Below are 26,818 nucleotides of genomic sequence, written 5' to 3'. Positions count from 1 at the left end.
TTACTATGAATCAGCTGCTTTTTGCTGGCTGAAAGAATGGCTGCTTCTTGAAAACACTGATATGCTGGATTTAGAAGGTTTTAACAATGTATTTGGTTGGCATGCATATTTGTGGTATGATAAGGTAAAAGCACATAAAGCGTTTAAAAACCATATTGTTAGAAAAGCACTGTTTAATGTTTGGATAAGATACAAGGATTTGTTAGAAAATAAAACCAATGGTTGTCACCAATGGAAGCGAAGGCACAGAAAAAACTCAATATGGAGGCCAAATGGCCGAAATATTGGGAAATTTTGGAACAAGATGGAGACAGAGTAAAACTGCAGAGCTTTGAAAAATTAAAAAACAAAGTGCGAGATTGGCTCCATTATTACCAAATAATGGAGGCATATAATTTGGACAAAAAAGTTGGCTTCCAGGTAGAAAAATCAAAATTGGAAACAGAATTGCTAGATCCTAAAATTAAGAATTTGTCAAGAATGTATAACTTGCTGTTGAAATGGAACACTCAGGATGAAACGGTGAAATCTGCTATGATTAAATGGGCACAAGATGTTGGACATAACATAATGATGGCTGACTGGGAACAGTTATGGACCACAGGTATGAAATTTACGGCATGTAATGCCCTAAGAGAGAAAATTTAATGAAAATGATTTACAGGTGGTACATGACACCAGTCAAGCTTGCAAAAATTTACCATTTGCCCGAAAACAAATGTTGGAAATGTAATGAGACTGAAGGTACATTCTTTCACCTTTGGTGGACATGCCCAACAGTGGCGTAGCGTGGGGGGTGCAGGGGGGGCCGGCCGCACCGGGCGCAACATCTGGGGGTTAGGGGTAGGGGTAGGGTTGGGGGCGCAAATCCACGGGCTAGGGGGCGCAAATTACTTGCCGTGCCCCGGGTGCTGACAACCCACGCTACGCCACTGATGCCCATGGATTAAGACATTCTGGGAGATGATTTATAATGAAATGAAAAAGGTATTTAAATATACCTTTCTGAAGAAACCAGAGGCCTTTCTCCTGGGCATGGTCGGCCAATTGGTGCCAAAGAAGGACAGAACTTTCTTTATGTATGCAACAACAGCAGCAAGAATACTCATCGCAAAGTATTGGAAGACACAAGATTTACCCACCCGGGAAGAATGGCAGATGAAAGTGATGGACTACATGGAATTGGCGGAAATGACTGGCAGAATCCGAGACCAGGGAGAAGAGTTGGTGGAAGAAGATTGGAAGAAATTTAAAGATTATCTACAGAAATATTGTAAAATTAAGGAATGCTAGAAAGATGTTGGAATGAAGTTACATGGCTTTAGCAGAAATGCTATAAAGAATTAGGTACAATAGATTGTAAATGGATTAAGGGAAAAAATAATGTTAGAATGTGTTAAGATAAATGATAGGACAGAAAACTGAGGAAGATGGAAAGGATTTGTTGAAACAATTAATTGAAGTGGAATACAAAAAAGGGAGGTGTGAGGAGGTCGCTGAAACAAGTAAATGAAAGTTAACAACATTGAAAGTATTGGCTGTGGGTTTTTTTAAATTGTTTTTGTTTTGTTTTTGTTATGTATATGTAGTACTTTTGTTTTTTGTATTGTATTGTATTGTTCTGTTATGTTTAATCCATTTTCTTTTCTTTTTGTAAGTTTTAAAATTTTAATAAATATTATTTATAAAAATAAATAAATTCAAAGCTCGCTGCTGTCTCATCTCGAATCAGCCTCTTTGGGAGTCAGCTTGCTAATCTGCTCTGGAACTAGTGGGCTGCAGGATGGATGCATTTTGTTGAAGGAAGGTGATGGGAGGTTGGAGAGACTGAAGGGCCTGAGATGGATATATTGGGCAACACGAAGTGGCAGAACAATGAGGCTCCCCTTCCTTAAACTGGGAGGATTACCGTTGGCAAGCAAACTCTCCAAGCCATGCCAGGTTTTGGTATAGCCCCACTGAAAAGGGGGGGGGGCAATAAAGGTGTGTTTCAGTGGGTGTGTGCCTTGGGGTGTTTTAAAAAATATCATTTGCAGAACAAATGACTCATCAGGCAGGTGAAAAGGTCTCTGTTGGAGGAGAAAGTGAAAATAAGAACAAAAGGGCCATTGTTTGCATGGCTGTAATTCAGGAGCGCATAGTTAAGCTATGGAACTCCTTGCCACTGCAGATAGCAGCGGCCACTGACCTTAATGGCTTTGAGAGAAGTTTGGGCAAATTCATGGAGGAGAAGGGGAAAGATAGTTAGAAAAATGCCCTGCAGATAACAATGTTCAGAAGTGGGGCTTCTCGGCTACAAGGACACAAAACTGCTTGCTTCCAGAGCCTTGGAACCTGGTGCAGACCCTCCAGGTTTAGAAGGAAGGATAACAACAGAAAGATTTAAAGAAGGAACTTTTGGAAACTCAAGGCAGTAGAAACATAAGATGATTGGAACCCCACTGAGCTTGAAGCATGGGAAGCCCCAACAAAAATTTATAATTTGGCAGAATATTTGGACTATATGATATGTATTTGTATAATTTGGAATACTTAATGTGATCTGATTGGATTGCTAAAATGGAAAACTTAATAAAAAATATTATATTTTTTTTTAAAAAAGAACCCTCCAGGTGTCCCTATTTTGCAAGGACAGTTCTGAATTTACAGAAGACATTCCGGTATCTGATTTGATCCTGGAATGTCCCGCTTTCCTTTAGGAGGTCCCTATTTTCACTGCAAAAATGTGGGAGGGAGTTACTGACCCTCAAGCCAATGAAATAAGTTACGTCCAGGGGTCCTTTACCTTTACCTGTATAGGGAAGTTTTCTAATGTTTCACGTTTTTATATATGTTGGAAGCCACCTAGAGTGGCTGGGGCAACCCTGTCAGAAGGGTGGGGAATAATAATAATAATAATAATAATAATAATAATAATAATAATGGCCCTTTTTCCATTGAAGAAATTCACTGGGGAACTTTTTTTTTTTTTTTTGCATTTTCTGTTGCATGAGATTTTTCAACTGTTCTTATATGTTCTTTCAATGCTGATTTCAAATCTGAAATCGATTTTCGTGTACACGCTGTAGTTATATTTCAATTTCCGACTATAAGAACAGTTGAAAAATCTCATGCAACAGAAAATGAAAAAAAAAAAATGTTCCCCAGTATATTGTGTATCCCAAGGGAATACATTTTTTTTTTTGCATACCTCCAACTGTACATAGATATACATGTCATTTTCAATGCTATATGAGTCATTTACATTTATACTCATATTGTACTACTTTGGCTATGTGTTTAACAAAATATTGAATTCTTGCATTGTGAAAAACAAAGATTATGGTGAAAAGTGAAAAACATGAATTACAAAAACAAATTTAGAGCTTACAGAACAAAAGCAACTTCAGATATGAAATCAGCACGTCGAAATTAAGTTAGAACAACTGCAGGTGTCAATGCAACAATTTTTTTGTTCCCCAGTGAGAATAACTATAGAATAAGACACCCCTATTTTATTCAGAGAAATGTTGGAGGGTATGGGCTTATGGGGCAGACAAAAGCAATCTCTGACGTACTGAATGCATGAGGCCCCCTTTATGGGAGGTCAAATGTCTCCATCCAGACCTTGTAAGCTGCTGGGAGATCCGGCAGGACAGCATTGCTGGACGCGACGCACCCTCTGCCCGACCAAACAGGCCACTTTGTGGTCACTTGATGGATTTATCTTCTCCCCGAGCCTTCTGCAGCTTCTCCCGTAGACCAGGTGCAACCTCTCAGTCTTCCTTGTAGGCCAACATTGCAATTATATAGGGACGAGGGGCAGCTGTGCACCCCCAAAGGTTGACAGATACCAGCTGAGGTCTGCAGGTCCCTGAAGTTTGCACTGCCTGGGACTCACCTAATTTGCCACATGTTCTGAAAGGCCGTCCCTTTTCCCCAGGTGGGAATGCCTCTACTAAACAGAGATGTCTGTGCATCTGTCATAGGGAATGCCTCTTTGAAATATAGCCATTCCTCAATCTCTTGGAGGGGCGATACCTCTTCTAAACAGGTTTTGGTGGACCACCATCTTAACATGAGTCAACAGTGTGATGCAGCAGCAAAAAAGTTTAATGCTACTCTAGGCAGCATCAACAGCAACATAATGTCCTGGTCAAGGGGAGTAAAAGTACTGCTCTCTTCTGCCTTGGTCAGACCACACTTGGAATACTGCGTCCAGTTCTGGGCATCGCAATTTAAGAAGGATGTTGACAAGCAGGAAGGTGTGCAAAGGAAGGAGAGCAAAATGATCAAGGGCCTGGAAGCGAGACCTGATGAGGAATGGTTGAAGGAGCTGGAAAAGAGGAGACTGAGAGGAGATTTGAGAGCCATCTTCAAATAGCTCAAGGGCTGTCACATGGAAGATGGAGGAAGCTTGTTTTCTCCTGCTCTGGAGGGTAGGACTCGAACCCACGGCTTCAAGTTACAGGGAAAGGGATTCTGGTTAAACATCAGGGGGGGAAACTTTCTGATAGTACTGGTAAGAGCCGTTCAACAGTCTCCCTCGGGAGGTTGTGGCCTCTCCTTCCTTGGGGGTTTTTAAGCAGAGATTGGATGATTCCTGCATTGCAGGGGGTTGGGCTAGATGACCCTCAGGGTCCCTTCCAACTCTATAATTCCGTGATTCTTAGCCTGACCTACCTCACAGGGTTGTTGTGAGGATGAAATTTAAAGGCATCCCTCCATTGCCAACATACCAGGAAGAAGAGTCCAGAAAACCCAACGTGGATGATTAGGTTTTATTTATTAACTTTAACCACTTGAGGATCTGCAAAAACAATGAACTAGCCAGATTCAACCAATGTAACCAAATCAACTTAAATGTGGGCAGGTGTTCATTAATACATGGGGGTAATTTCTGCCCCGATCCCCTGGGCAAGGTAACAGCTGCACTCTGTGTGCCCACAGCAAGGTCTCCTGAGATCCTCCATCTGTGGCCCCATTAGCCAACGTTCCCCCTGATGTGTCCGTCAGGCCAAAGGGCACCCCAGTACATCTGAACTCTCTGAAATCTGCCAGGTAAAGGTAAAGGGACCCCTGACCATTAGGTCCATTCGTAACTGACTCTGGGGTTGCAGCGCTCATCTCGCTTTATTGGCCGAGGGAGCCGGCGTACAGCTTCCGGGTCATGTGGCCAGCAGGTCTAAGCCGCTTCTGGCGAACCAGAGCAGCGCACGGAAACGCCGTTTTCCTCCCTGCCAGAGCGATACCTATTTATCTACTTGCACTTTGACGTGCTTTCGAACTGCTAGGTTGGCAGGAGCAGGGACCGAGCAACGGGAGCTCACCCCGTCATGGGGATTCGAACCGCCGACCTTCTGATCCCTGCCAGGACCACATGCCAATTAGCCAAACTGAAGGAACAACACTCCAAGAAACATCACACAGACCCTCCCAGTGTCCCTATTTTCCAGGGACAGTCCTGGATTTACAGAAGCCGTCCCGGTTTCTGATTTGATCCAGGAATGTCCTGCTTTTGCTTAGGAAATCCCTATTTTCATCGGAGGGTATGCAGTATGGAGTAGGCGAGAAAAGAAGACCCCGGTCAATTAGAGTCTAGCAGAAAAGATCCTACTCAGCCCCAAGAAAAAAGACAACTAGGGATGGGAGCCAAATTGGGGAGAGGGTGGGGCAGGGCAGGCTTAAACAGCCTGTCAGCGCCTCTCCCTTTGGGGCGAAATCACCCGTCACACTTGGTCTGGAAATGTGGACGCTTGCCATGTGCGGAGAAGTTTCTCCCCGGGGTTAGGAAGTTTGCTTAAGCAACCTGGTATCACTGCACAAAACAGCCCCCGGCTTGGGGAAACTGTTTTGCTCTGTTGTTATTTCTCGGGCAGCTTTTCGAAAGCAAACACCTTGACGGATCTCTCCACAGGGGTTGCCCAACCGGCTGCAAACGGGCCTGGAGCCAGCCTGCCCCTGCCTGGGGCCTGGGGCTCTATCCTGGCTCACGGCATTCTTTCTGCTAAGCCCTGAGGCCTCCAGAGAGGACTGGATCATAGATCACAGAAGCACAGAGTTGGCAGGGACTCCAAAGGTCATCTAGCACAACCCCAGGCAATGCAGGAATCTTTTGCCCATGGTGGGGCTCGAACCCACAACCCTGAGATTGAAAGTCTCTTTTTTTTAAAAGTCATGATTTCATCTCTTTATGATTTTTTTTTAGATATTCCAAAAAGGGATTCAATTCATCCATGAATGGTTTGGTTCGTTTCTTATTTTTGCTGCTAGTTTCGCCAGCTCCATAAGCTGTAAAATCCATTCTTCTTTTGTTGGTGTTTTCTCTTCATCCCAGTTCTGCACATACAAGATTCTGGCTGCTGTTGTTGCATACATAAATCAGCTAATCATCTTTTTGGGGGGGATATGACCCTATTATCCCTAAAATAAAAGTCTCAGTTTTGGGGGGGAATTACCAATTTAAACTTTTTTTTTTTCATTTCATTGTGAATCATTTCCCAGAAACCTCTGGCTTTTTCACACATATGAAAAAAGTTCCCTCAATATTTTTATATTTCATTTTACTTTTTTTGCATTTGTTTGATACTATCTTGTATAACTTTGCCAATTTGGAGTTAAATACCACCTGTATATCATTTTCATATAGTTTTCCTTTAGTGTGTAACAGGCAGTAAATTTCATTTCTATGCTCCACAGCTTTTCTCGTGAAGACATATCAATATTATGACCATGATCTTTGGCCCATTGTGTCGTGACTGATGAAGACCCTCCCAGTGCCCCTAATTTCCAGGGACGGTCCCGGATTTACAGAATCTGTCCTGGTTTCTGATTTGATCCCAGAATGTCTCTCTTTTCCTTAGGATGTCCCTATTTTCATCAGAGTAGGGAGTTATGTGACCTCCAAGGAGATAAGTAAATCACAACCTTTAGAAGACATCTTAAGGCGGGTTAAGGAGGATTTTTTAAATGTTTAATGTTATATTATGTTTTTATGCATGTTGGAAGTCACCCAGAGAGGCTGGGGTAACCCAGTCAGATGGGTTGGGTGGTTTATTATTATTATTATTATTATTATTATTATTATTATTATTAAATACAGTGGTACCTCGGGTTACATATGCTTCAGGTTACAGATGCTTCAGGTTTCAGACTCCGCTAACCCAGGAATAGTACCTCGGGTTAAGAACTTTGCTTCAGGATGAGAACAGAAATTGTGCTCCGGCGGCATGGCAGCAGCGGGAGGCCCCATTAGCTAAAGTGGTGCTTCAGGTTAAGAACAGTTTCAGCTTAAGAACGGACCTCTGGAACAAATTAAGTTCTTAACCCGAGGTACCACTGTAAAGGTAAAGGGACCCCTGACCATTAGGTCCAGTCGTGGCCGACTCTGGGGTTGCGGCGCTCATCTCGCTTTACTGGCCAAGGGAGCCGATGTACAGCTTCCAGGTCATGTGGCCAGCATGACTAAGCCGCTTCTGGCAAACCAGAGCAGCGCACGGAAACACCATTTACCTTCCCGCCAGAGCGGTACCTATTTATCTACTTGCACTTTGATGTGCTTTCAAACTGCTAGGTGGGCAGGAGCAGGGACCGAGCAACGGGAGCTCACCCCGTCGCGGGGATTCAAACTGCCAACCTTCTGATCGGCAAGCCCAAGAGGCTCTGTGGTTTAGACCACAGCACCACCCGCGTCCCATTATTATTAAATAGGGCATCCCTAATTTCATCAGAGAAATGTTGGAGGGTATGCTGATTTAACCAGTTCATCTTTTGCTGAGCAGAGAATGCTTCTTATAAACAGAGATCTCCGTCCACCTCCTGTATTCAGCAGAGAATGGTGATGGAGAAATAGACCTGCTGGCCTCTGGGAGTTGGAGCCTGGAGACATCTGCGGAGTTGCAGAGCTTCTTCCCCGACCCTAATCTCCAAAATGACATTCCCTGCAAAGCACGCCCTGCCTTACGACTCCAGCACCCTGGCCTTCTCAAAAGAACCAGCCCATCCATCAACGGCATGGTGGCAACCTGTCATTAGCTGTCTTGCGGCATCTCTGCCTGTCTAGCCAGAAGCCCAGCAGACAAAGGGGAGGTCTGGGTCAGAGGCGGCTTTCCTCACATACTGCGCAAGGTTGCTCTCTGCCTTTGTTGCCTTTGGGATCTACCAAGGAGTTCAGCGGAGGTCCCAAAAACAGCCTGCGGGCAGAGGTCCAGGGTGAACCAGGAAAACCCCGTGAGAAGCCATGGAACAATAATGATAGCAGCTTCCAACATGTATAAAAACACAATTAAACACCTAACATTAAAAACTTCCCTATACAGGGCTGTCTTCAGGTGTCTTCTGAAAGTCATATAGTTCTTTTTCCCCCTTGAAATCTGATGGGAGGGCATTCCAAAGGGCGGGCGCCGCTACCGAGAAGGCCCTCTGCCTGGTTCCCTGTAACTTCACTTCTCACAGGGAGGGAACCGCCAGAAGGTCCTCGGAGCTGGACCTCAGTCTCTGGGCTGGATTATGGGGGTGGAGATGGTCCTTCAGGTATACAGGGCCAAGGCTGTTTAGGGCTTTAAAGCTCAGCACCAACACTTTGAATTGTGCTCGGAAACACACTGGGAGCAAATGTAGATCCTTTAGAACCTGTGTTATTATTTGTTTGTTTGTTTGTTTGTTTGTTTTTCCCATGCTTATTTCCATGATTATTACATACAAAAAAAGAGGGAACAATACTGAAAAGGGGGGTACAACTTAAGAGGGGAGGGAAAAGGAAAGAAAATAAAATTTACACAATCTGTTATTAAGATAAAAATTATGACAAAAATCTGTGATTACAATTTCATGTTACAATAAAAGTAAAAAATCTCATTATCTTTTATACCCGACTTCCCATTTATTCCTTAATTCTTTTTACATAAATTTACTGCCATATCAAAATACTATTTTTTATGTTAATATTTTCACAATTTATAAATGTTTCTATTTATATAAGCAATTAATAAAAAAAACTGCTGGGATCACTCAAAAGCTGCTACAGATTTTAACATGGTATAATTTTGTTTAAGATATGTTCTGAAGGCCTCCCATTTTTATACAAATTCAACAGAACCTGTGTTATGTGGTCCTGGCAGCCACTCCCAGTCACCAGTCTAGCTGCCACGTTCTGGATTAGTTGTCGTTTCCGAGTCACCTTCCAAGGCAGCCCCACGTAGAGCGCATTGCAGTACTTCAAGCGGGAGATAACTAGAGCATGGACCACTCTGGCGAGAAATGTTGGAATTACCATGTTCCTGCTTGCTAGCTTTGCAAGAGCTGGTTGGCCGGTGGACCATGGGCTAAATGGGCCTGATCCTGCGGGGCTCTCCTTAGCTTTTAGCTTAACCTTTGAAAGATTGGCTGATTGAATGTCTACCCAGCCGTTCCTCCAATAAGCTCAAGGCTGCGTTCCGGCTTTCTCGTGCTCGCATTTCCGCCTTACCTTGTCAGGTAGGCCCACTCTCGGAGTGCTCATGCGGTCTCGTGCAATGCCTACGAAGAAGTAAACCCTGCTGAGGTCAATGGGGCTTATTCCCTGTTTTATGTGGCAACCCCCCACTTTGCTGCTGTCTCTAGGAACAATCACCTGCCTGAAAAGACCTGTAGTGTGTCAGGAGTTCAGCCTACACTCGAGTAGGACCCTGTCAGAGACACATGCCCGACAGGCATGTTCCTTCCCTCCTAGTCGATCGTTCGGAAGCTTCAAAAACTTTCTTCAGCCCGAACATCACAGCGACCGATGCCAACCGACACCGGCACACTCAGGGATCTGCAGAGTTTGCGCATCATGCATGACAGACCCCAGCAACTCAACATTTTGGCTAATTACTTTATTTACATATAAACATGCACAGAGAACTGCAACATGGCTCCCCCTCTCTCTAGCATCAGACAGCAAAGAGAAAAAGAACAAAGGACAATAGTCCCACTTCACAGAACACAGGAACACAAACATCCTGTCTCTGTCACTTCCCACTCTGCGGAGTCAAAACCTACACCGTCATGTGAAAGACAAGAATCCCATGACTACAATCAGGGAGCAGGAATTCTAACAGAGAGACGTTGCCAGACAGTGTAGGCATTCTTAGCCAAATGAGCGTATGGTCTGACTCGAAATCACAGGGTCTGAATTAAGCCAAATCATAGAGTTGGAAGGGACCCTGAGGGTCATCTATCCCAACCCCCTGCAATGCATGAATCTTTTGCCCAGTGTGGGGCTTGAACCCAGAACCCTGAGATTAAGAGTCTCTTCCTCTACCGGCTGAGCTCTCCCTTCCAGTGCAATTTGAGTTGGATATGTGGTCAAACATGTCTCAGTTCAATCCCTGGCTAAGTGATTTGAGGATCGGGACCTAAGGCAGCATCTGTTGGGGGTTGGAAGGGCAGGTGAGTCTGGGTCTATTTAAAGGGTGGGGTGGGGTGTGCTGCTTAATTGAATCAGAGTTTGTCCCCATTGCTTTCCATGCAATGGAGCAGAAGGAACCAAAGAGTCCAGTGCAGGTAGGTTTACCTGCATCAAACTGAGTGTTCCATTAAAGGAAGGGAAATTGTTCAGCTCTTAAGACTTTCTGAATTCATAGGTTTTTGGCTTCCAGGGGGAAGGCTTGGAGCAGCAGCGGGTGGGGGGGGGGAGTTTCTCCATTTATTTAGCATTTATTTTAATTTATACTTGCGTTTATTTCGTACTGCATTGATTTGGGGGGGGGAGGCTTTTTTGACTTACCTTTTAAAGACCTTCTTGGGAGAATGGTTTTATCATTCTGCAAGCCATTCGCCTCTTTCTCCTGAGAACCAAGATGGCTCAGTCAGTGGAGCACAAGACTCAGGGCTGTGGGTTTGAGCCCCATGTTGGCCAAAGGATGGCACTCACTGACCCTCAGGGTCCCTTCCGACTTTATGCCTCTGTTTTTCTGTGGTTCCTGTAAATTGCTTGAATCATTGCATTGGCTTCCTCGACCTCAGCCCGACAGGTGATTTTGGTCTACAATTCCCATGATCCCTAGCTAGCAGGACCAGTGGTCAGGGATGATGGGAATTGTAGTCTCAAAACATCTGGAGGGCTGAGGTTGAGGAAGCCTACATTATTACATCCTTGTAGCAAACCTGGGAGGTAATCTATTACTGTTCTCACCTGTACACCTGAGAAAAGCTCAGTGTGAGGATATAATGAGGAAGCGTATATCCCGGCCCCAACAACCCTGAGAAGTAGGCGAGGAGAGAGAGAAAGAGAGACCGAGAGGCCATGATTGATCCACGGTCAACCAGTGAGCTTTGTGGCAGAGTGGATTTGAACTCAGGACCTGGCCTGACACACGAACCGCGAACCTTTGTGTTTTGATCTAGTTTTTTGTAGCTCTAAATTAATGGTTCTTATTAGCCTGAGTAGCACCGAGTTAGAAAGAAAAGGGGAATGTAAATGGGTAAAACTGATGGTAATTGCAGCCAGACGGGTTATAGCGAGTAACTGGAAAAATGCAGAAGAGCTAGGGGTGAACCAATGGAGGAAAAAACTGAAAAACATTATAATTTTAGAATATCTAACTGCGAAAATACACAAAATGAAAGGGTTTAAGGTCAGTGAGAAGGAGGAGGATTGGTTTGAGAAGATATTGAATTATTTGGGTAGGTTTGAACAATTAGGGGCAATTAAAATGTTAAAAATTAAACCTTGTGGAGGGAAGAGTGTTGATGTATATAGAATTGTACTTATGGTCAATTTGAATATGTTATTGTTGATTATGTATACCCAATGTATCAGCCACCTGGGGGGGTTTCACTGTTGGGTTTTGGTTGTTGGTTAAAAATAAAATAAAAATTAATTGTTTTTGGTAGACAGAGCACTACTGTACTTGGGTTCAGCAACCAGGAGTTATGCAGCAAGTTACTTCAAAGGGTTTTGTTTGGGAGGGGCTGAAGTCCTGTGGCCGATATCTGCGCATGCTAACCGGCATGTCTCTCTCGGGAAATTTTGGTGGGTTGGTACTGGGGGCATTTCCAACACCCTCTTTCCCCACCCCTGTCTCCCTGGAAGCAAAGTTTCCTGGAAGCAAGGGCTCAGGGCTTGGGCTTAGAGGCTGTTCCTTCAACAACAACCCTGCAAGGTGCAAAAGACGCTCTTTCTTCTTCTTTTTAATAGTTGTGTAAAAAAGGAGCACCCCCCCCCCCACCAGCTGAAATGCATTCACTGATGCAACAAGGGCAGGTGCAGGATAAAATCACAATATAAAAACACAAAATACATACGACAAAAACAATCCAATAATCCTCTCCAACACATTTTGAAAGGGCATTGGGTTTCTTGCATTCTGATTAAAATCTCGTGGGACAGTATGTGCTCCCCCTCCCTCCTACTAACTTGGCAAATTGGGCTCTTTTCCTATAGACTTCTGTGCCACGGACAGTCTGGTTTGTAAGAAGCCCTTGTCGTCTGCTGGCGTATCTGGTAAGTCACAATCGGGGTCGGTTTGTGGATTGGACCTTTTTAGGGTGTCGGGGTGCTTGCCGGTCTCCCCAAGTCTGGTCCCTGGGGGTGGCGAGGAACCCAGCAGCAAGGAAGGGCTGCTTGAGGGCTTCCTGGCTGTCCCCTGTTGGAGGCAGGATGCTAGGCTAGAAGATGAAAAACTACTGAGCTGCTCTTAATATTACTCCGCAGGGTTTGAGGTGGTTAGGAATTCATCAAATTGGGACAGAATAAAAGAGAGCATCTTTTAGGAATTGCGAATTGGCAAAATGAATTGGAGAGGTGCAAAAAGGGAACTTTTTCACTCATTCTCTTGCTGCACCAGGACATGGCAAGTTGTTTTTCACAGCCTTGACATCTTCAGTTTGTCAGCCCTAGATGACAAGCTTTTCCATTTTAATGTATTTTTCATCTTTGTTGGAAGCCGCCCAGAGTGGCTGGGGAAACCCAGCCAGATGGGCGGGGTACAAATAATAAATTATTATTATAATAATAATTATTATTATTCCAGGAGGCTGGGGGCCACATTAGCTTCTGGGGTGCTAGTAGACTGCCTGACATAAGTTGGAGAGGAGGCCTTGAAATAGTCCTCTAAGCTTTCTTAGAGAATAGAACCTGCCTAGTCAGGTGCAGTCTACCTGCTGAATGTGAAGGGGGACGCGAAGGACATTTCTGTGGGCTTCCCAGAGGCATCCCAAAGGTGGCTCGATAGATCTGAAATATATCCCTTTAAACTTGAATTTGTTTTTATTCTGGGTTGTCTTATTTGATGTTTTAATGCGTTGTAAACACTGTGGGTTAAACCACAGAGCCCAGGACTTGCCGATCAGAAGGTCGGCGGTTCGAATCCCCGCAACGGGGTGAACTCCTGTTGCTCGGTCCCTGCTCCTGTCCACCTAGCAGTTCGAAAGCACGTCAAAGTGCAAGTAGATAAATAGGTACCACTCCAACGGGAAGGTAAACGGCGTTTCCGTGCGCTGCTCTGGTTCGCCAGAAACGGCTTAGTCCTGCTGGCCACATGACCCGGAAGCTGTACGCCGGCTCCCTTGGCCAATAAAGCGAGATGAGCGCCGCAACCCCAGAGTCAGTCATGACTGGACCTAATGGTCAGGGGTCCCTTTACCTTTACCTTTAAACTGCTTTGAGATTTGTTCTTTAAAATGTAAAGTGGTATAGAAATGGAAATAATAATAATACGCAGCACTGGTAAAACCTCAACAGCCAAATCTCCCAGTGTTTATTCCTGTCACCTCTTGAGATCCGCTGCTGAGGTTCAGATTTATGTTTTATTCTCCCTATATATCCCATTCTACATGTCAATGTCGGCTACGAAAGCCTGCGACTGGTGTACGTCTCTAAATGGCTTTCCTTTGCTCTTGGCTGCTCAGTTCCAGTTCCTTCGCAAGTTCCTCCCCTGGGCTCGCCTCGCCATCCCTGCGGGGACCCCCACGGCCAAAGGATCCCTGGCACAGTCTCCGGACCGACCCGTGCGCCGCGCCAAGAAGCGGCTGGGAACCGTAGCGCATGTCATCCTTGCCTTTGCCCCTCTGAGGTTCCAGCGTGCTTTCGGATATCTGACCGTCATGGAACGGGATTTGGTCCCCAAAGGTGAGACCCGGGGGCAGGGGCAAAGGAAAGGGGCAGGCGTCGCCATGTAGGGCGCATATTTACGGAACCACCTCTCCTGGTCTGCCCCGCAGAGGACCTTCAAGTCCATGAACAACCATGGTTTAGAGGTCCCAGGCCCTAAGGAAGTCAAACTATCCTCCACCAGGGCCAGGGCCTTCTCAGTGATGGCTCCGACCTGGTGGAATGCTCTGTCCCGTGAGACCAGGGCCCTGCAGGATTTAACTTCCTTCTGCAGGACCTGTAAGACAGAGCTATTCCTCCTGGCCTTTAATTTGAATTCAGCCTGATCTTTTATTTCCCTTTCTTCCCTCCCCCTCCCCCTTTTATGAAGATTCCCCGCTCTGAGACCCCACAACTAATTCTCCCCTGGCCTCCTCGCTGGCCCAAGTAGGACCCATTCAGCCAGCTAGCCCTGGGGATTATCTGATGAATTTTTTTTTTTATTGTTATTCATGTTTTTATACTGTATTTTATGCTGCTGCTGTTATGTAAATTTGTTGTTAGCTGCCCTGAGCCCGGTTTTTGAACCGGGAAGGGCAGGGTATAATTTATTATTATTATTATTTATTTAATTAATTAATTAATTTCGTGTGCATTTTTTTACACTCCCCCCCCATTTTGTTGCATTTCTCTCCCACCTTTCCTTCAAGCAGCTCCCCCCCCCTCCTCATTTAATCCCCACAACAAACCTGAGAGGTCACCCAGTCCCAGTGAGCTTCATAGCCGAGTGGGAGAATTTGAACCCTGGTCTCCCAGGGCCAGCACTCAAACCCTCGCACCACCCTGGCTCACACCTGCTTTTCTGGATCTCCTCTTACTGTTCAAAATCATAGAGTTGGAAGGGACCCTGTGGATTACCTAGTGGTCCAACCCCCTGCGATGCAGGAAGAGGCAGCTGCCCCACGTGGGGATCGAACCTGCAACCTTGCCAAGACATCTGCCGGTTGTTTGTCTGTTTTTAATCTTGCTGCTCCTCCTGCAGAGACATTGGATGCCCCTGTCCACCCATCAGGCAAAGGGAACAAAAGGAAAAAAGACGATGTTACTCTAGAGGAGGAACTCTGCTGGGCTGAGCTTCTCCAGAAAGAATTACCGGATGAAGATGATCCCGAGGACCCGACTTATGAGGTACCTCTGGGACTTGGGAGCACATTGTTAACGCAAGCAAGTTGTTTTCCCCACAACCACTTGACACAGCCATCGAAACGTCGGCCCTTGACTTATTTTGGATTTCATCCGGATCACCCCTTACCACAGATAAATCCCATAAGTTGCTCCTTGCTTTATTTTTCCTTTAAGACATATAATCATAGAATTGTAAAGTTTGGAAGGGAGCCCCAGGGGTCATCTAGTCCAACCCCCTGCAATGCACTTCTTTCCCCGCCCATTTGGCTGGGTTTTCCCAGCCACTCTGGGCGGCTTTCAACAAAGTATTAAAATACAGCAGTCTGTTAAGCATTAAAAGCTTCCCTGAGCAGGGCTGCCTTCAGATGTCTTCTAAATGTCAGGTAGTTGTTTATCTCTTTGACATCTGGTGGGAGGGAGTTCCACAGGGCGGGCGCCACCACCGAGAAGGCCCTCTGCATGGTTCCCTGTAGCTTGGTTTCTCGCAGCGAAGGAACCTCCAGAAGGCCCTCGGCGCTAGACCTCAGTGTCTGGGCTGAACGATGGGGGTGGAGACGCTCCTTCAGGTATACTGGGCCTTTGAGGCCGTTTAGGGCTTTAAAGGTCAACACCAACACTTTGAATTGTGCTCGGAAACGTACTGGGAGCCAACGTAGGACTTTCAAAACCGGTGTTATGCGGTCTCGGTGGCCGCCCCAGTCACCAGTCTAGCTGCCGCATTCTGGATTAGTTGGAGTTTCTGGGTCACCTTCAAAGGTAGCCCCACGTAGAGTGCATTGCAGTAGTCCAAGCGGGAGATAACCAGAGCATGCACCACTGGCAAGACAGTCTGCGGGCAGGGAGGGTCTCATCCTGCGTACCAGATGGAGCTGGTAGACAGCCGCCCTGGACACAGATTTGACCTGTGCCTCCATGGACAGCTGTGAGTCCAGAATGACTCCCAGGCTGTGCACCTGGTCCTTCAGGGGCACAGTGACCCCATTCAGGACCAGGGAGTCCTCCCCACCTGCCCGCCTCCTGTCCCCCCAAAACAGTACTTCTGTCCTGTCAGGATTCAACTTCAATCCATTAGACGCCATCCATCCTCCAACCGCTTCCAGGCACTCACACAGGACCTTCACCGCCTTCACTGGTTCTGATTTGAAAGAGAGGTAGAGCTGGGTGTCATCTGCATATTGATGGACACCCAGTCCAAACCCCCTGATGATCTCTCCCAGCGGCTTCGTGTAGATGTTAAAAAGCATCCAATCATTACTTAAGGCCGTGCTCACACCATACGAATCCTGATTGGGGGGTTGGACTAGATGATCGTCAGGGTCCCTTCCAACCCTATGATATTACGAGTTCTTTGAGTTCTGTGATACCATTTAAAACAGCTGAGGTTCCCCCTCACAAAGAATTGTGGGAGTTGTAGTTTAAGAGTGCTGAGAGTTGCTAGGGGGCTCCCATTCCCCTCACAGAGCTACAATTCAATTCAAATTTTAATGTGCATACTGTCTTTCTGTATACACAAGTAGTTTACAAGCTGAAGAAACAACAAAGATCACACACGCCATAATAATCTGATCCGAAACAAAACAAAAAAAGCCGTAATAAAAGCGTAACTTTAAAATAAACAACTTAATTCAAATAAAGCAACACTCCATCGTGTAATGGTACACAATGAAGTTAAATATCAGCAAACAATAATTAAATGGAAATTCACTCTTAACAATTACAATAAAAAAACTAAACTGTTACAAAAAAATTAAAAAACTAAACTAGGAACAATATAAAACAGCAGGCCCCAGTGCCTAACCATGCATACAAAACCATGTAAAAGGGTCAAACTGAGAAACAAATCTATGAAATTGTTTTTTCAATGGGGCTTAAAATGGGCCTACAGTTCCCAGAGTTTGGCGCAGAGAGTGATTGATGGATTGATTGACTGAACAGCCATTGATCAGCCCCTTCTCTGTGTCTCCTTCCCAGTTTACCGTCTCTGAGACGGACAGCGAAGAATACAAATCTCAGAACGACACTGATGTCAATTTGGAGGTGGAGGAGAAAGATGGATTCTTGATGCTGAAGGAAGACCCAGCTCAGCAGGTTACGAAAGATGATTTGCCCCGGGGGAGGCAGTGAGCGGGAAAGGGCCCTCTTCACGTCCTCAGAGGTGCTCTTGACATCTTGCCAATGCCGAAAGAGGACATGTTTCTTCTTACTGGCTTAGACTTAAAGACGGGTGGGGGGCCGCATTCTGCCTTTCTGGATGAGCCAAGGAGGCTGTCACACAGCACAGCGTTAACATGTGGAACTCACTGCCTCAAGATGTCCTGCTGAGATTGCTTAAGGCTTAATTCCAATACATAACAGATTTATTTTGTTTGTTTTCCTGGCTTCCCACTCAATTTCCCATGGTGTTTTTTTAATTTCTCCCCTGTCTTCTCTCTCTCCTATCTTAACCATCATACAATGATCTCTACTTCCTTCTGTTGCTCAGAGTTCGAATCCTGCTGACAGAGCGCAGCTTCCTTCACAGTCCAGCTTCTCTCTCTTTCACTGTGTTTGTAGGAGGATCCAAGGAAGGAAAATGAGGCTGGGGAGGAGGTCCTGGACCCCCGCTGCTCCGGGGACGGGAGTGAGCAGCCAGACGAGGAGGTGCCTGACAGTGGTGGGGACAACCCGGGTGCGAATCCCCCCAGCCCTGCTCCACCAGAGAGCACAATGCTCCTGCCATCCCGCGACCCTAGTGCTGAGATGACCTCCAGTGACAACTCCCAAGACCAATGGGTGAATGTGAGCGGAGGTGAGCGTCACAGAATCATAGGATTGCAGAGAGGGAAGGGATCCTCGAGGGTCATCTAGCCCAACCCCCTGAAGGGCAGGAATGGCGGCTAACAGACGGCCACCCAACCTGTTTAGAAACCTCCAAGGAAGGGGATGTTCCACTGTCAGACAGCTCTTACCCCTGTGTTGCAATACAGAATAATCTGCTCAAATGCAGCCGCAACACATGGCTAATAAGTATGGCAATTGTACACGTGAAACTCGAAAAATTAGAATATCGTGGAAAAGTTCGTTTATTTCAGTAATTCAACTTCCCCATGATTGTGCTTCCTACTGAACCAGACTGAGAGACCATTTAAAGGCTCAGGAACCCATTGCAGGTGTTACGGATTGAATAGCCACTGCACCTCTTCACAATATTCTAACTTTCTGAGATTGTTAATTTGGGGTTTTCATCAGCTGTACGCCATAATCATCACAATCATAACAAACAAAGGCTTGACATATCTCGCTTTGCATGTCATGAGTCTATCTCATATATTAGTTTCACCTTTTAAGTTTAATTACTGAAACAAATGAACTTTTCCATGATATTCTAATTTTCCGAGTTTCACCTGTATTATTGGTAGTAGTTAGAATACAATCCAAAATTTACAAATCATAAGCTTCATCTATAATGTATAAGTCCATAAACAAGAAATAGTCAACGTAATAAATTGCTGTCAGGGAACACCACAACGCAGGCAGAAATATTTCTTGTACTTATACATACATTATAGATGTTTATGATTTGTAAATTTTGGATTATATTCTAACTACTACTAATAATAATACATTTGCCATACTTATTTGCCATGTGTTGTGGCTGTATTTGAGCGGACAGATCTTGAGAACAGAAAGCTCTTATTTATTTGAGGGCATAGGGCATCACTAGAACAGCTGGCAAATCGAGTTCCATAACTCTACATCTGTTTGGATAATATGAGACATTTTCCAAATATTTATTTCTATTTTTTTTAAAAATGATATTTATTGAAGTTTCAAATAAACACATATAAACACAAACACAAACAACAATAAAAACATACATAAACCAACAAACAAAAACAAGTATAAATTCAAACCTTATTTTCTAAACCTAATTTCACCGACCTCCTCACACCTCCCCCTTCTGTATTCTAATCTCATTTATCTTATCAGCAAACCCATTCCCATTTTTCCCATAGTTTTTGATAATTCTATTCATCTTCCTTAATCAACACCCCTGCAAACCACTAATTTTTAAACCCATATATTTTTAGCCTTCATTGATTTTATAATATTTATTAAGATAGTCTTTGAATTTCTTCCAATCTTCTTCCACTGTCTCTTTGTCCTGATCTCGGATTCTGCCAGTCATCTCTGCCAGTCCCATATAGTCTGTCATCTTCATCTGCCATTCTTCCAGAGTGGGTAGATCTGGTGTCTTCCAATACTTTGCGATAAGGATCCTTGCTGCTGTAGTAGCATACATAAAAAAAGTTCTGTCCTTCTTTAACACCACATGGCTTACCATACCCAGGAGAAAAGCCTCTGGTTTCTTCAAGAAGTTATATTTAAATACCTTTTTCATTTTGTTATATATCATTTCCCAGAAAGCTTTAATCCTTGGGCATGTCCACCAGAGGTGAAAGAATGTACCTTCATTTTCTTTACATTTCCAACATTTGTTATCTGTTAAGTGGTAAATTTTTGCAAGCTTGACTGGGGTCATGTACCACCTATAGATCATTTTCATAATATTCTCTCTCAAGGCATTACATGCCGTGAATTTCATACCGGTGGTCCACAACCTTTCCCAGTCAGCAAACATAATGTTATGACCAATATCTTGTGCCCACTTAATCATAACTGATTTAACTGTTTCATCCTGTGTATTCCATTTCAACAGCAAGTTATACATTTTTGACAAATTCTTAGTTTTGGATTCTAACAACTCTGTTTCCAGTTTTGATTTTTCCACCTGGAAGCCAATTTTCCTGTCCAACTTATAGACCTCCAGTATTTGATAATAATGAAGCCAGTCTCGGACAAATATTTATTTCTAACACAGTTGCATAACTGTTGTTTTTTCACCTGCTGCGTTTTGTATAAACGAGGTCTAACTTCCGTTAGACTTGTCTGCGTCTATCAGCAATCCGCTTAGAGGCGACAAGTTCAGTTGGGATTTCAGTCCATTGAATCAATAGAGTGAAATAAATACATTTGTCGTTCCGACGCAGCAAGGTCAGAAATAATTTTTTAACTTATACCCGCCCTTCCCGGTTCAGAAAACCGGGCTCAGGGCAGCTAACAACAAATTTAAAGCACTTAATTGATGCAACAAAAAAATAGCATAAAATACAGTATAAAACGTGAATAATAATAAATTCAGAATTCAAAAATCAATTTAGGGGGGAAATCTGTCCAATAAACATTAGATGATCACCAGGGCTAGGTGGCTAAGTTAGTCCTATTTGGGCCAGCGAGGAGACCAGGGGAGAATTAGCTGTGGGATCCCAGAGCGGGGAATCTTCATAAAAAGAGGAGGAGGGAAGGAAGGGGAATAAAAGATCAGGCTAAGTTTGAATTGAAAGCCAGGCAGAATAGCTCTGTCTTACAGGCCCTGTGGAAGGAGGTTAAATCCTGCAGGGCCCTGGTGTCATGGGACAGAGCATTCCACCAGGTCGGAGCCACCACTGAGAAGGCCCTGGCCCTGGTGGAGGATAATCTGACTTCCTTAGGGACCTCCAAACTATGGTTATTCATGGACCTTAAGGACCTCTGCAGGGCAGACCAGGAGAGGCGGTCCCGTAAATACGAGTAAGGCCATGGAGAATCCATTCACGTAGTCAGAAAATTATCCCTGATGTTTAGTTGCAATTTCCTTTCTAAGGGGCTCCTGCAGAGGTCCTGATCCAACATTCTGCCTAGGAATTTCCATGATTTGCAAGTTGGTTTTTCAAATACTTTTTCATTGTTGTAGCCTGTCCTGGAACCTTAGGGCAAAAGGCCTGCATTTATATAGCAACTAATAATAATTAATAATACTTACTAGGTCTTGCAGCTGCTACTCTTCTTATTAGTAAGGATATTTAATAATAAAAATGGGTTATGCTAGGGGCTTAATGAACTCGACAGGCTGAGTCTCCGGGGAAGCAAAGAAGCCGCAAAATGAAATTGTGGTGGTCCAGGCGCTCCCTCTAGTGGCAGAACAGCAATACTACAACTTGCTGACCTGGAGGGGAAATTGCACATTTTCTTGGGTGTGGGGGGAGAAAGAGAGGTCGGATCCTGGAGGAATGTCATGGGTGGGGGGTGCGCAGCAGGGGTGCCGTTCATTTGACCAAATTTATACCCCACTACATTGCAAGAGAACCTTCTGAGCTGTTTGCAGAAACAAAATAATAAGGGGTTTTTAAAAGTTATAAAAACAGGTATTTGAAATATTCCAAAGGTTGACTTTTCAAATTTGCCCTTTAAAAAAGGAAAGGAAAAGCAGCTGTTTTGGACTGCAACTCCCATCATCCCTTTCTAGCAGGACCAGTGGTGGGGATGATGGGAACTGTAGTCCAAAAACGGCTGGAGACTCACGTTTGGGAAACCCTGATCTAGAAAGTTGGCATCAGACGTTTGGGTGTGGTATCACTCATCACAATCCCCTCCTTGTCCCCCCCCCCAAAAAAAAATCTGTAAAGACAGGATGCTGGATGAGATGGGCCCTCTCTGAGTCGGATCCTGCAGCCAGGCTCTTCTTAGTTCCTTATGACCCATCCATGGAACTTCCATGGACAAAGCCAGTCTACCTAAGGATGGAGAACAAGTATGGGAGGGGCTACTGCTCTCCACATCCTGCTTGTGGGGTCTTCCCCGTTTGGGACATCTGATTGGCTACCGGAAAAAAATAGGGGGGGTGAGGAAAAATGAAGAGAAAATGAGGATTTAAAAAGAATTTTTAAAGATGAAAGAAGTCGAAATGCATAAAAATAAATTGAATCAGGTTTGTTACATCCCTCTCGTCTTAACAATGAAACTAGAAACCACTCATAAAAATATAAAAAATGTAGAAGGTGCCAGTCCTCAAGGTTCTGAATGGAGGGCTGATTTCAATAGGAAACCTCAGAAGCTGCCTTTATACAGAGCTGGTCCATTGATGTATCTAGCTACTCTATTTTTGTGTGTATAACATGCCCCCGTGTATAAGATGACCCCTATTTTTTGGGATTCCAAATTTAGGAAATGGGGGGGAGATTGCCCAGAGTTGTTGAGCTTTTTTGGGGGGTGGGGTTGCCGCCAATCGCAATTGGCCGCAGCCTCCAATTACCTGCCCAATCGCCAATTACAATCCACTGCTCGTGACTGCCGCCAATCACACGTCCCCCCCTGCACTTTCTATGTATAAGATGACCCCCAATTTTTAACAGTAATTTATAATAATAAAAAACCTTTGGGGGGGTGGGGTTTCTGGCAGGGGATATTCCCATCCCTTCTGCAGATGAACTTTTGGCTCATTTAACAATCTATGGCCTTTTTGATCGTGGAGGGGGGGGTGTTGGTATTGTTTCATTTCTTACTACATTATGTATTTTTTTGGCGTTTTATGTTGTAAAACGCCTCTGTGGTCGGAAGAAAGGAGGTATATAAATTTAATTCTGCATGCCCTATCGCTGCGCAACCAAAATGCCTTTTTAAAATTTGGAATACTGCAGCTTGTTTTCCTTGGGTGTGTGTTGTGCTCACCTCTGATTAGTTTACCCCCTGGAATTGACAACTAATTCCACACACACACACACACACACACACACACACACACACACACACTCTGACCCTGGAATTGAGAACTTACCTATGTGACTTTTCCCCTTCCCTAGAATAACGGCAACTGTCTCCTTTCCTGGCTGAGACTGGCACTGCAAGGTGAACCTTTCTGGCTGTTTGCCGCCTTCCAGAAACCGCATGCCCTCTTTTTGATACGGAAACGTCTTCTCTCTTTTTGGAATTTGCAATAAAGCCTTAATTTTTCACACTGAGGTGTTTGATGGCTTCTGTCTGACCGACTCTGGCTTCCTGTAGGAATAATAATAATAATTTATTATTTGTACCCCACCCACCTGGCACTCCGGGCAGCTTCCAACAAGGATTAAAAATACATCAAAATGTCACACATGAAAAACTTCCCTGAACAGGGCTGCCTTCAGATGTCTTCTAAATGTCAAGTAGTTGTTTTCCTCTTTGACATCTGGTGGGAGGGTGTTCCACAGGGCGGGAGCCACCACTGAGAAGGCCCTCTGCCTGGTTTCCTGTAATTTGGCTTCTCGCAGTGAGGGAACTGCCAGAAGGCCCTCGGAGCTGGATCTCAGTGTCCGGGCAGAACGATGGGGGTGGAGACGCTCCTTCAGGTACACTGGACCAAGGCCGTTTAGGGCTTTAAAGGTCAGCACCAACACTTTGAAATGTGCTCGGAAACGTACTGGGAGCCAATGTCGGTCTTTTAGGACCGGTGTTATGGTCTTGGCAGCCACTCCCCGTCACCAGTCTAGCTGCCGCATTCTGGATTAGTTGTAGTTTCCGGGTCACCTTCAAAGGTAGCCCCACGTACAGCACATTGCAGTAGTCCAAGCGGGAGATAACCAGAGCATGCACCACTCTGGCAAGGCAGTCTGCGGGCAGGGAGGGTCTCATCCTGCGTACCAGATGGAGCTGATAAACAGCTGCCCTGGACATAGAATTGACCTGCGCCTCCATGGACAGCTGTGAGTCCAAAATGACTCCCAGGCTGCGCACCTGGTCCTTCGGGGGCACCGTTACCCCATTCAGGACCAGGGAGTCCCCCACACCTGCCCACCCCCTGTCCCCCCGAAACAGTACTTCTGTCTTGTCAGGATTCAACCTCAATCCATTAGCTGCCATCCATCCTCCAACCACCTCCAGACACTCACACAGGACCTTCACCGCCTTCACTGGTTCTGATTTAAAGAAGAGGTAGAGCTGGGTGTCATCTGCATATTGATGGACACCCAGCCCCAACCCCCTCATGATCTCTCCCAGCAGCAGCATGTAGATGTTAAAAAGCATGGGGGAGAGGACTGTACCCTGAGGCACCCCACAAGTGAGAGCCCAGGTGTCTGAACACTCATCCCCACCACCACTTTCTGGAACAGAGGAAGATGCCTTCTAAAGAGTTCAATATTGAACTCTTAAAACCACAGAGCCTAGGACTTGCCGATCAGAAGGTCGGCGGTACGAATCCCCGCGACATAGAATTGGCTGGCAGCAGCACTCCAGCATTTCAGAGATGGGTCTCTCCCATCCCTGCCTGGACAAGCCATTGGGCATCCAACACAGGACCTTCTCAGGACCTTGTCCACGCCTACCTGTCCTCCATGCTTTCCAGGCCTGGGCAGAGCCAGGATTTCATTTCATTCAGAGCCAGAGAAGAGGACACGGAGCAATGGTTCCAAACTACAAGAAAGAAGATTCCACCTAAACATTAGGAAGAACTTCCTGACAGTAAGAGCTGTTCGACAGTGGAATTTGCTGCCCAGGAGTGTGGTGGAGTCTCCTTCTTTGGAGGTCTTTAAGCAGAGGCTTGACAGCCATATGTCAGGAGTGCTCTGATGGTGTTTCCTGCTTGGCAGGGGGTTGGACTCGGTGGCCCTTGGGGTCTCTTCCAACTCTATGATTCTATGATTCTATGATTTTGGACTCACCTGCCCTCATCCCCTGTCTGGCTCCATCCAGCAGATTTTAGCAGTTGTTTTAACTTACTTTCTTTTGAATCCAAGTACAGCAGTACCTTGGCTCCCTTGGCCAATAAAGCGAGATGAGCGCCGCAACCCCAGAGTCGTCCGCGACTGGACCTAGTGGTCAGGGGTCCTTTTACCTTTACTAGGTTGGTGACCTAGATCACTGTCTCCTGTGGCTAGGAGTTCCAAAGTTCAACCAGAAATGTACTTTCTTTTTTCTGCCTTTACTCTCCCAACATTCTAGTGTTATGAGAGAGACTTCTTGCCCTCCACTTTCTCCAACCCAGGCATAATTTTTATAAACTGATTGTGTGGCCTCTTCCTCTCCTTCTCTCTAAACTAAAAAAAAATCTGCACCCTTTCCCCATATGGAAGCCTCTTCACCCCCTTGGTCATTTTGGGTTGCCCTGTTCTGAACCTTTTCCATGTGGAAGGAGAATAGGTAAAGGTAAAGGGACCCCTGAACATTAGGTCCAGTCGTGACCGACTCTGGGATTGTGGCGCTCATCTCGCTTTACTGGCCAAGGGAGCCAGCATACAGCTTCCAGGTCATGTGGCCAGCATGACTAAGCCACTTCTGGCGAACCAGAGCAGCGCACGGAAACGCCGTTTACCTTTCCGCTGGAGTGGTACCTATTTATCTACTTGCACTTTTATGTGCTTTCGAACTGCTAGGTGGGCAGGAGCAGAGACTGAACAATGGGAGCTCATCCCGTCGCGGGGATTCGTACCGCCGACCTTCTGATCGGCAAGTCCTAGGCTCTGTGGTTTTAACCCACAACACCACCCGCGTCCCAGGAAGGAGAATAATAATGTAAATAAATAAGGAATGGGTGCTCCTAGATGGGTCCCCTTTGACTTCATCCTGCACCCAGACTTTTCTCAGCTTCTGCAACGTTCTGGCCTGTTCGGCATTTTTAAAGTGATGTTTTCATATGATGTGGAAGGAATGGACCTGACAGCTGCTGCAGGAAATATTTCTTGCTAGTTGGTGGGTGGAAAGGAGGAATCTGGGTGACTCATGAGGGGTCAGTGTCTATTTCAAGAGGCATGGGGGCTTGGCATCCTTGCGATGTTTACTACGGATGCATATAAATAGAAACCTCCTAACGGGATAAACTATGTGCGCAGTGTGTTCCCATAGCTCTGGTTCCAGGTCACAGATCCATCCTCCCGTCTCGGTTCATCGTTGCAATTTGGCAGCACCCGCCATTTTAAATTATTTTTTTTAATTATTTTTTTCAAAAAATAGAAATTAAACAAAGAAAAAGTGTTTACATAACACTGTAAACACACTTATATACATGTTTTCCAAAATGAAAACTAATAAAAATAAAAAGAAATAAAAGGAAAAAAGAAAAGATATAAAGAAAAAAAAGGAAAAAATACTTTTCATAACCTGGAATATTACCAAATTCTTGCTTCAAATGCTGCAATATAGTTAAAATATTATAAAAGACTTCCACCGCATTCGCCACATTTCTCTTAGTTGTCTTGCATTTACATCTGTTCTTCAGTCATTTCCCTTCCTCAGATTCTTTCATAATCCATCAAATCTTTATATTCTCTGTATTCTTCGCAAGGTTACTCTAGACACAACCAAACATTCGTATTTGAGCCCTGCTTGTATAAATAATCATTTAAACATTTCCATTGTTTCTGAATTAAAATTTTTGACTTATGCCTTATTAAATCTGTCAGTTTTGCTAACTCCAGCAGCACCCGCCATTTGTGGTGATCCTCAAAACAAGCCTGTGAGGTAGACCAGGCTGGGAGGCAGCAGATGACCGCAGGATTTGAACTTGGGTCACCCTGGTCCTGGTCTGATGCTCTAGAGTGGCATAACACGTCTAGGACGGCTCAGTCGGTAGAGCATGGGAGCCTTAAATGTCAGGGTTGTGGGTTCGAGCCCCTCATTTGGGGTTGGGCTGGATGACCCATGGAGCCCCTTCCAACTCAACAATTGTATGATTCTATGTGGTACTTCAGCAATGCTGGGAGAGAAATAAAGGAGGACAGTTTCTGATTTGATCCCAGAATGTCCTGCTTTTGCTTAGGACATCCTTAT

At 45.1% G+C, this 26,818-nt stretch overlaps 1 protein-coding gene across 2 annotated transcripts in view; it reads left to right on the top strand.

Annotated features, from left to right (window-relative positions):
• The window catches only part of LOC309333035 (uncharacterized protein), an 89,464-nt gene extending 70,903 nt beyond the window's left edge, over positions 1-18,561 (top strand). The window contains exons 2-6 of one of the 2 annotated variants that reach the window (XM_081846481.1): positions 12,386-12,445; positions 13,852-14,071; positions 15,075-15,220; positions 17,189-17,305; positions 17,771-18,561. In XM_081846481.1, the coding sequence (XP_081702607.1) occupies positions 14,047-14,071; positions 15,075-15,220; positions 17,189-17,305; positions 17,771-18,064 (582 nt within the window). In that variant the 5' untranslated portion in view covers positions 12,386-12,445; positions 13,852-14,046 and the 3' untranslated portion in view covers positions 18,065-18,561. Of the gene's footprint in view, positions 1-12,224; positions 12,446-13,851; positions 14,072-15,074; positions 15,221-17,188; positions 17,306-17,770 lie in introns of those variants that run through there. The other variant, XM_081846480.1, reaches the window with a different exon arrangement.
• Positions 18,562-26,818: the final 8,257 nt, after the last annotated feature.

This window comes from Podarcis erhardii, assembly GCF_964252035.2.
Source record: "Podarcis erhardii genome assembly, chromosome: 18".
NCBI classification, from domain to species: domain Eukaryota; kingdom Metazoa; phylum Chordata; class Lepidosauria; order Squamata; family Lacertidae; genus Podarcis; species Podarcis erhardii.
This window is presented reverse-complemented; position numbering and strand designations above follow the sequence as displayed.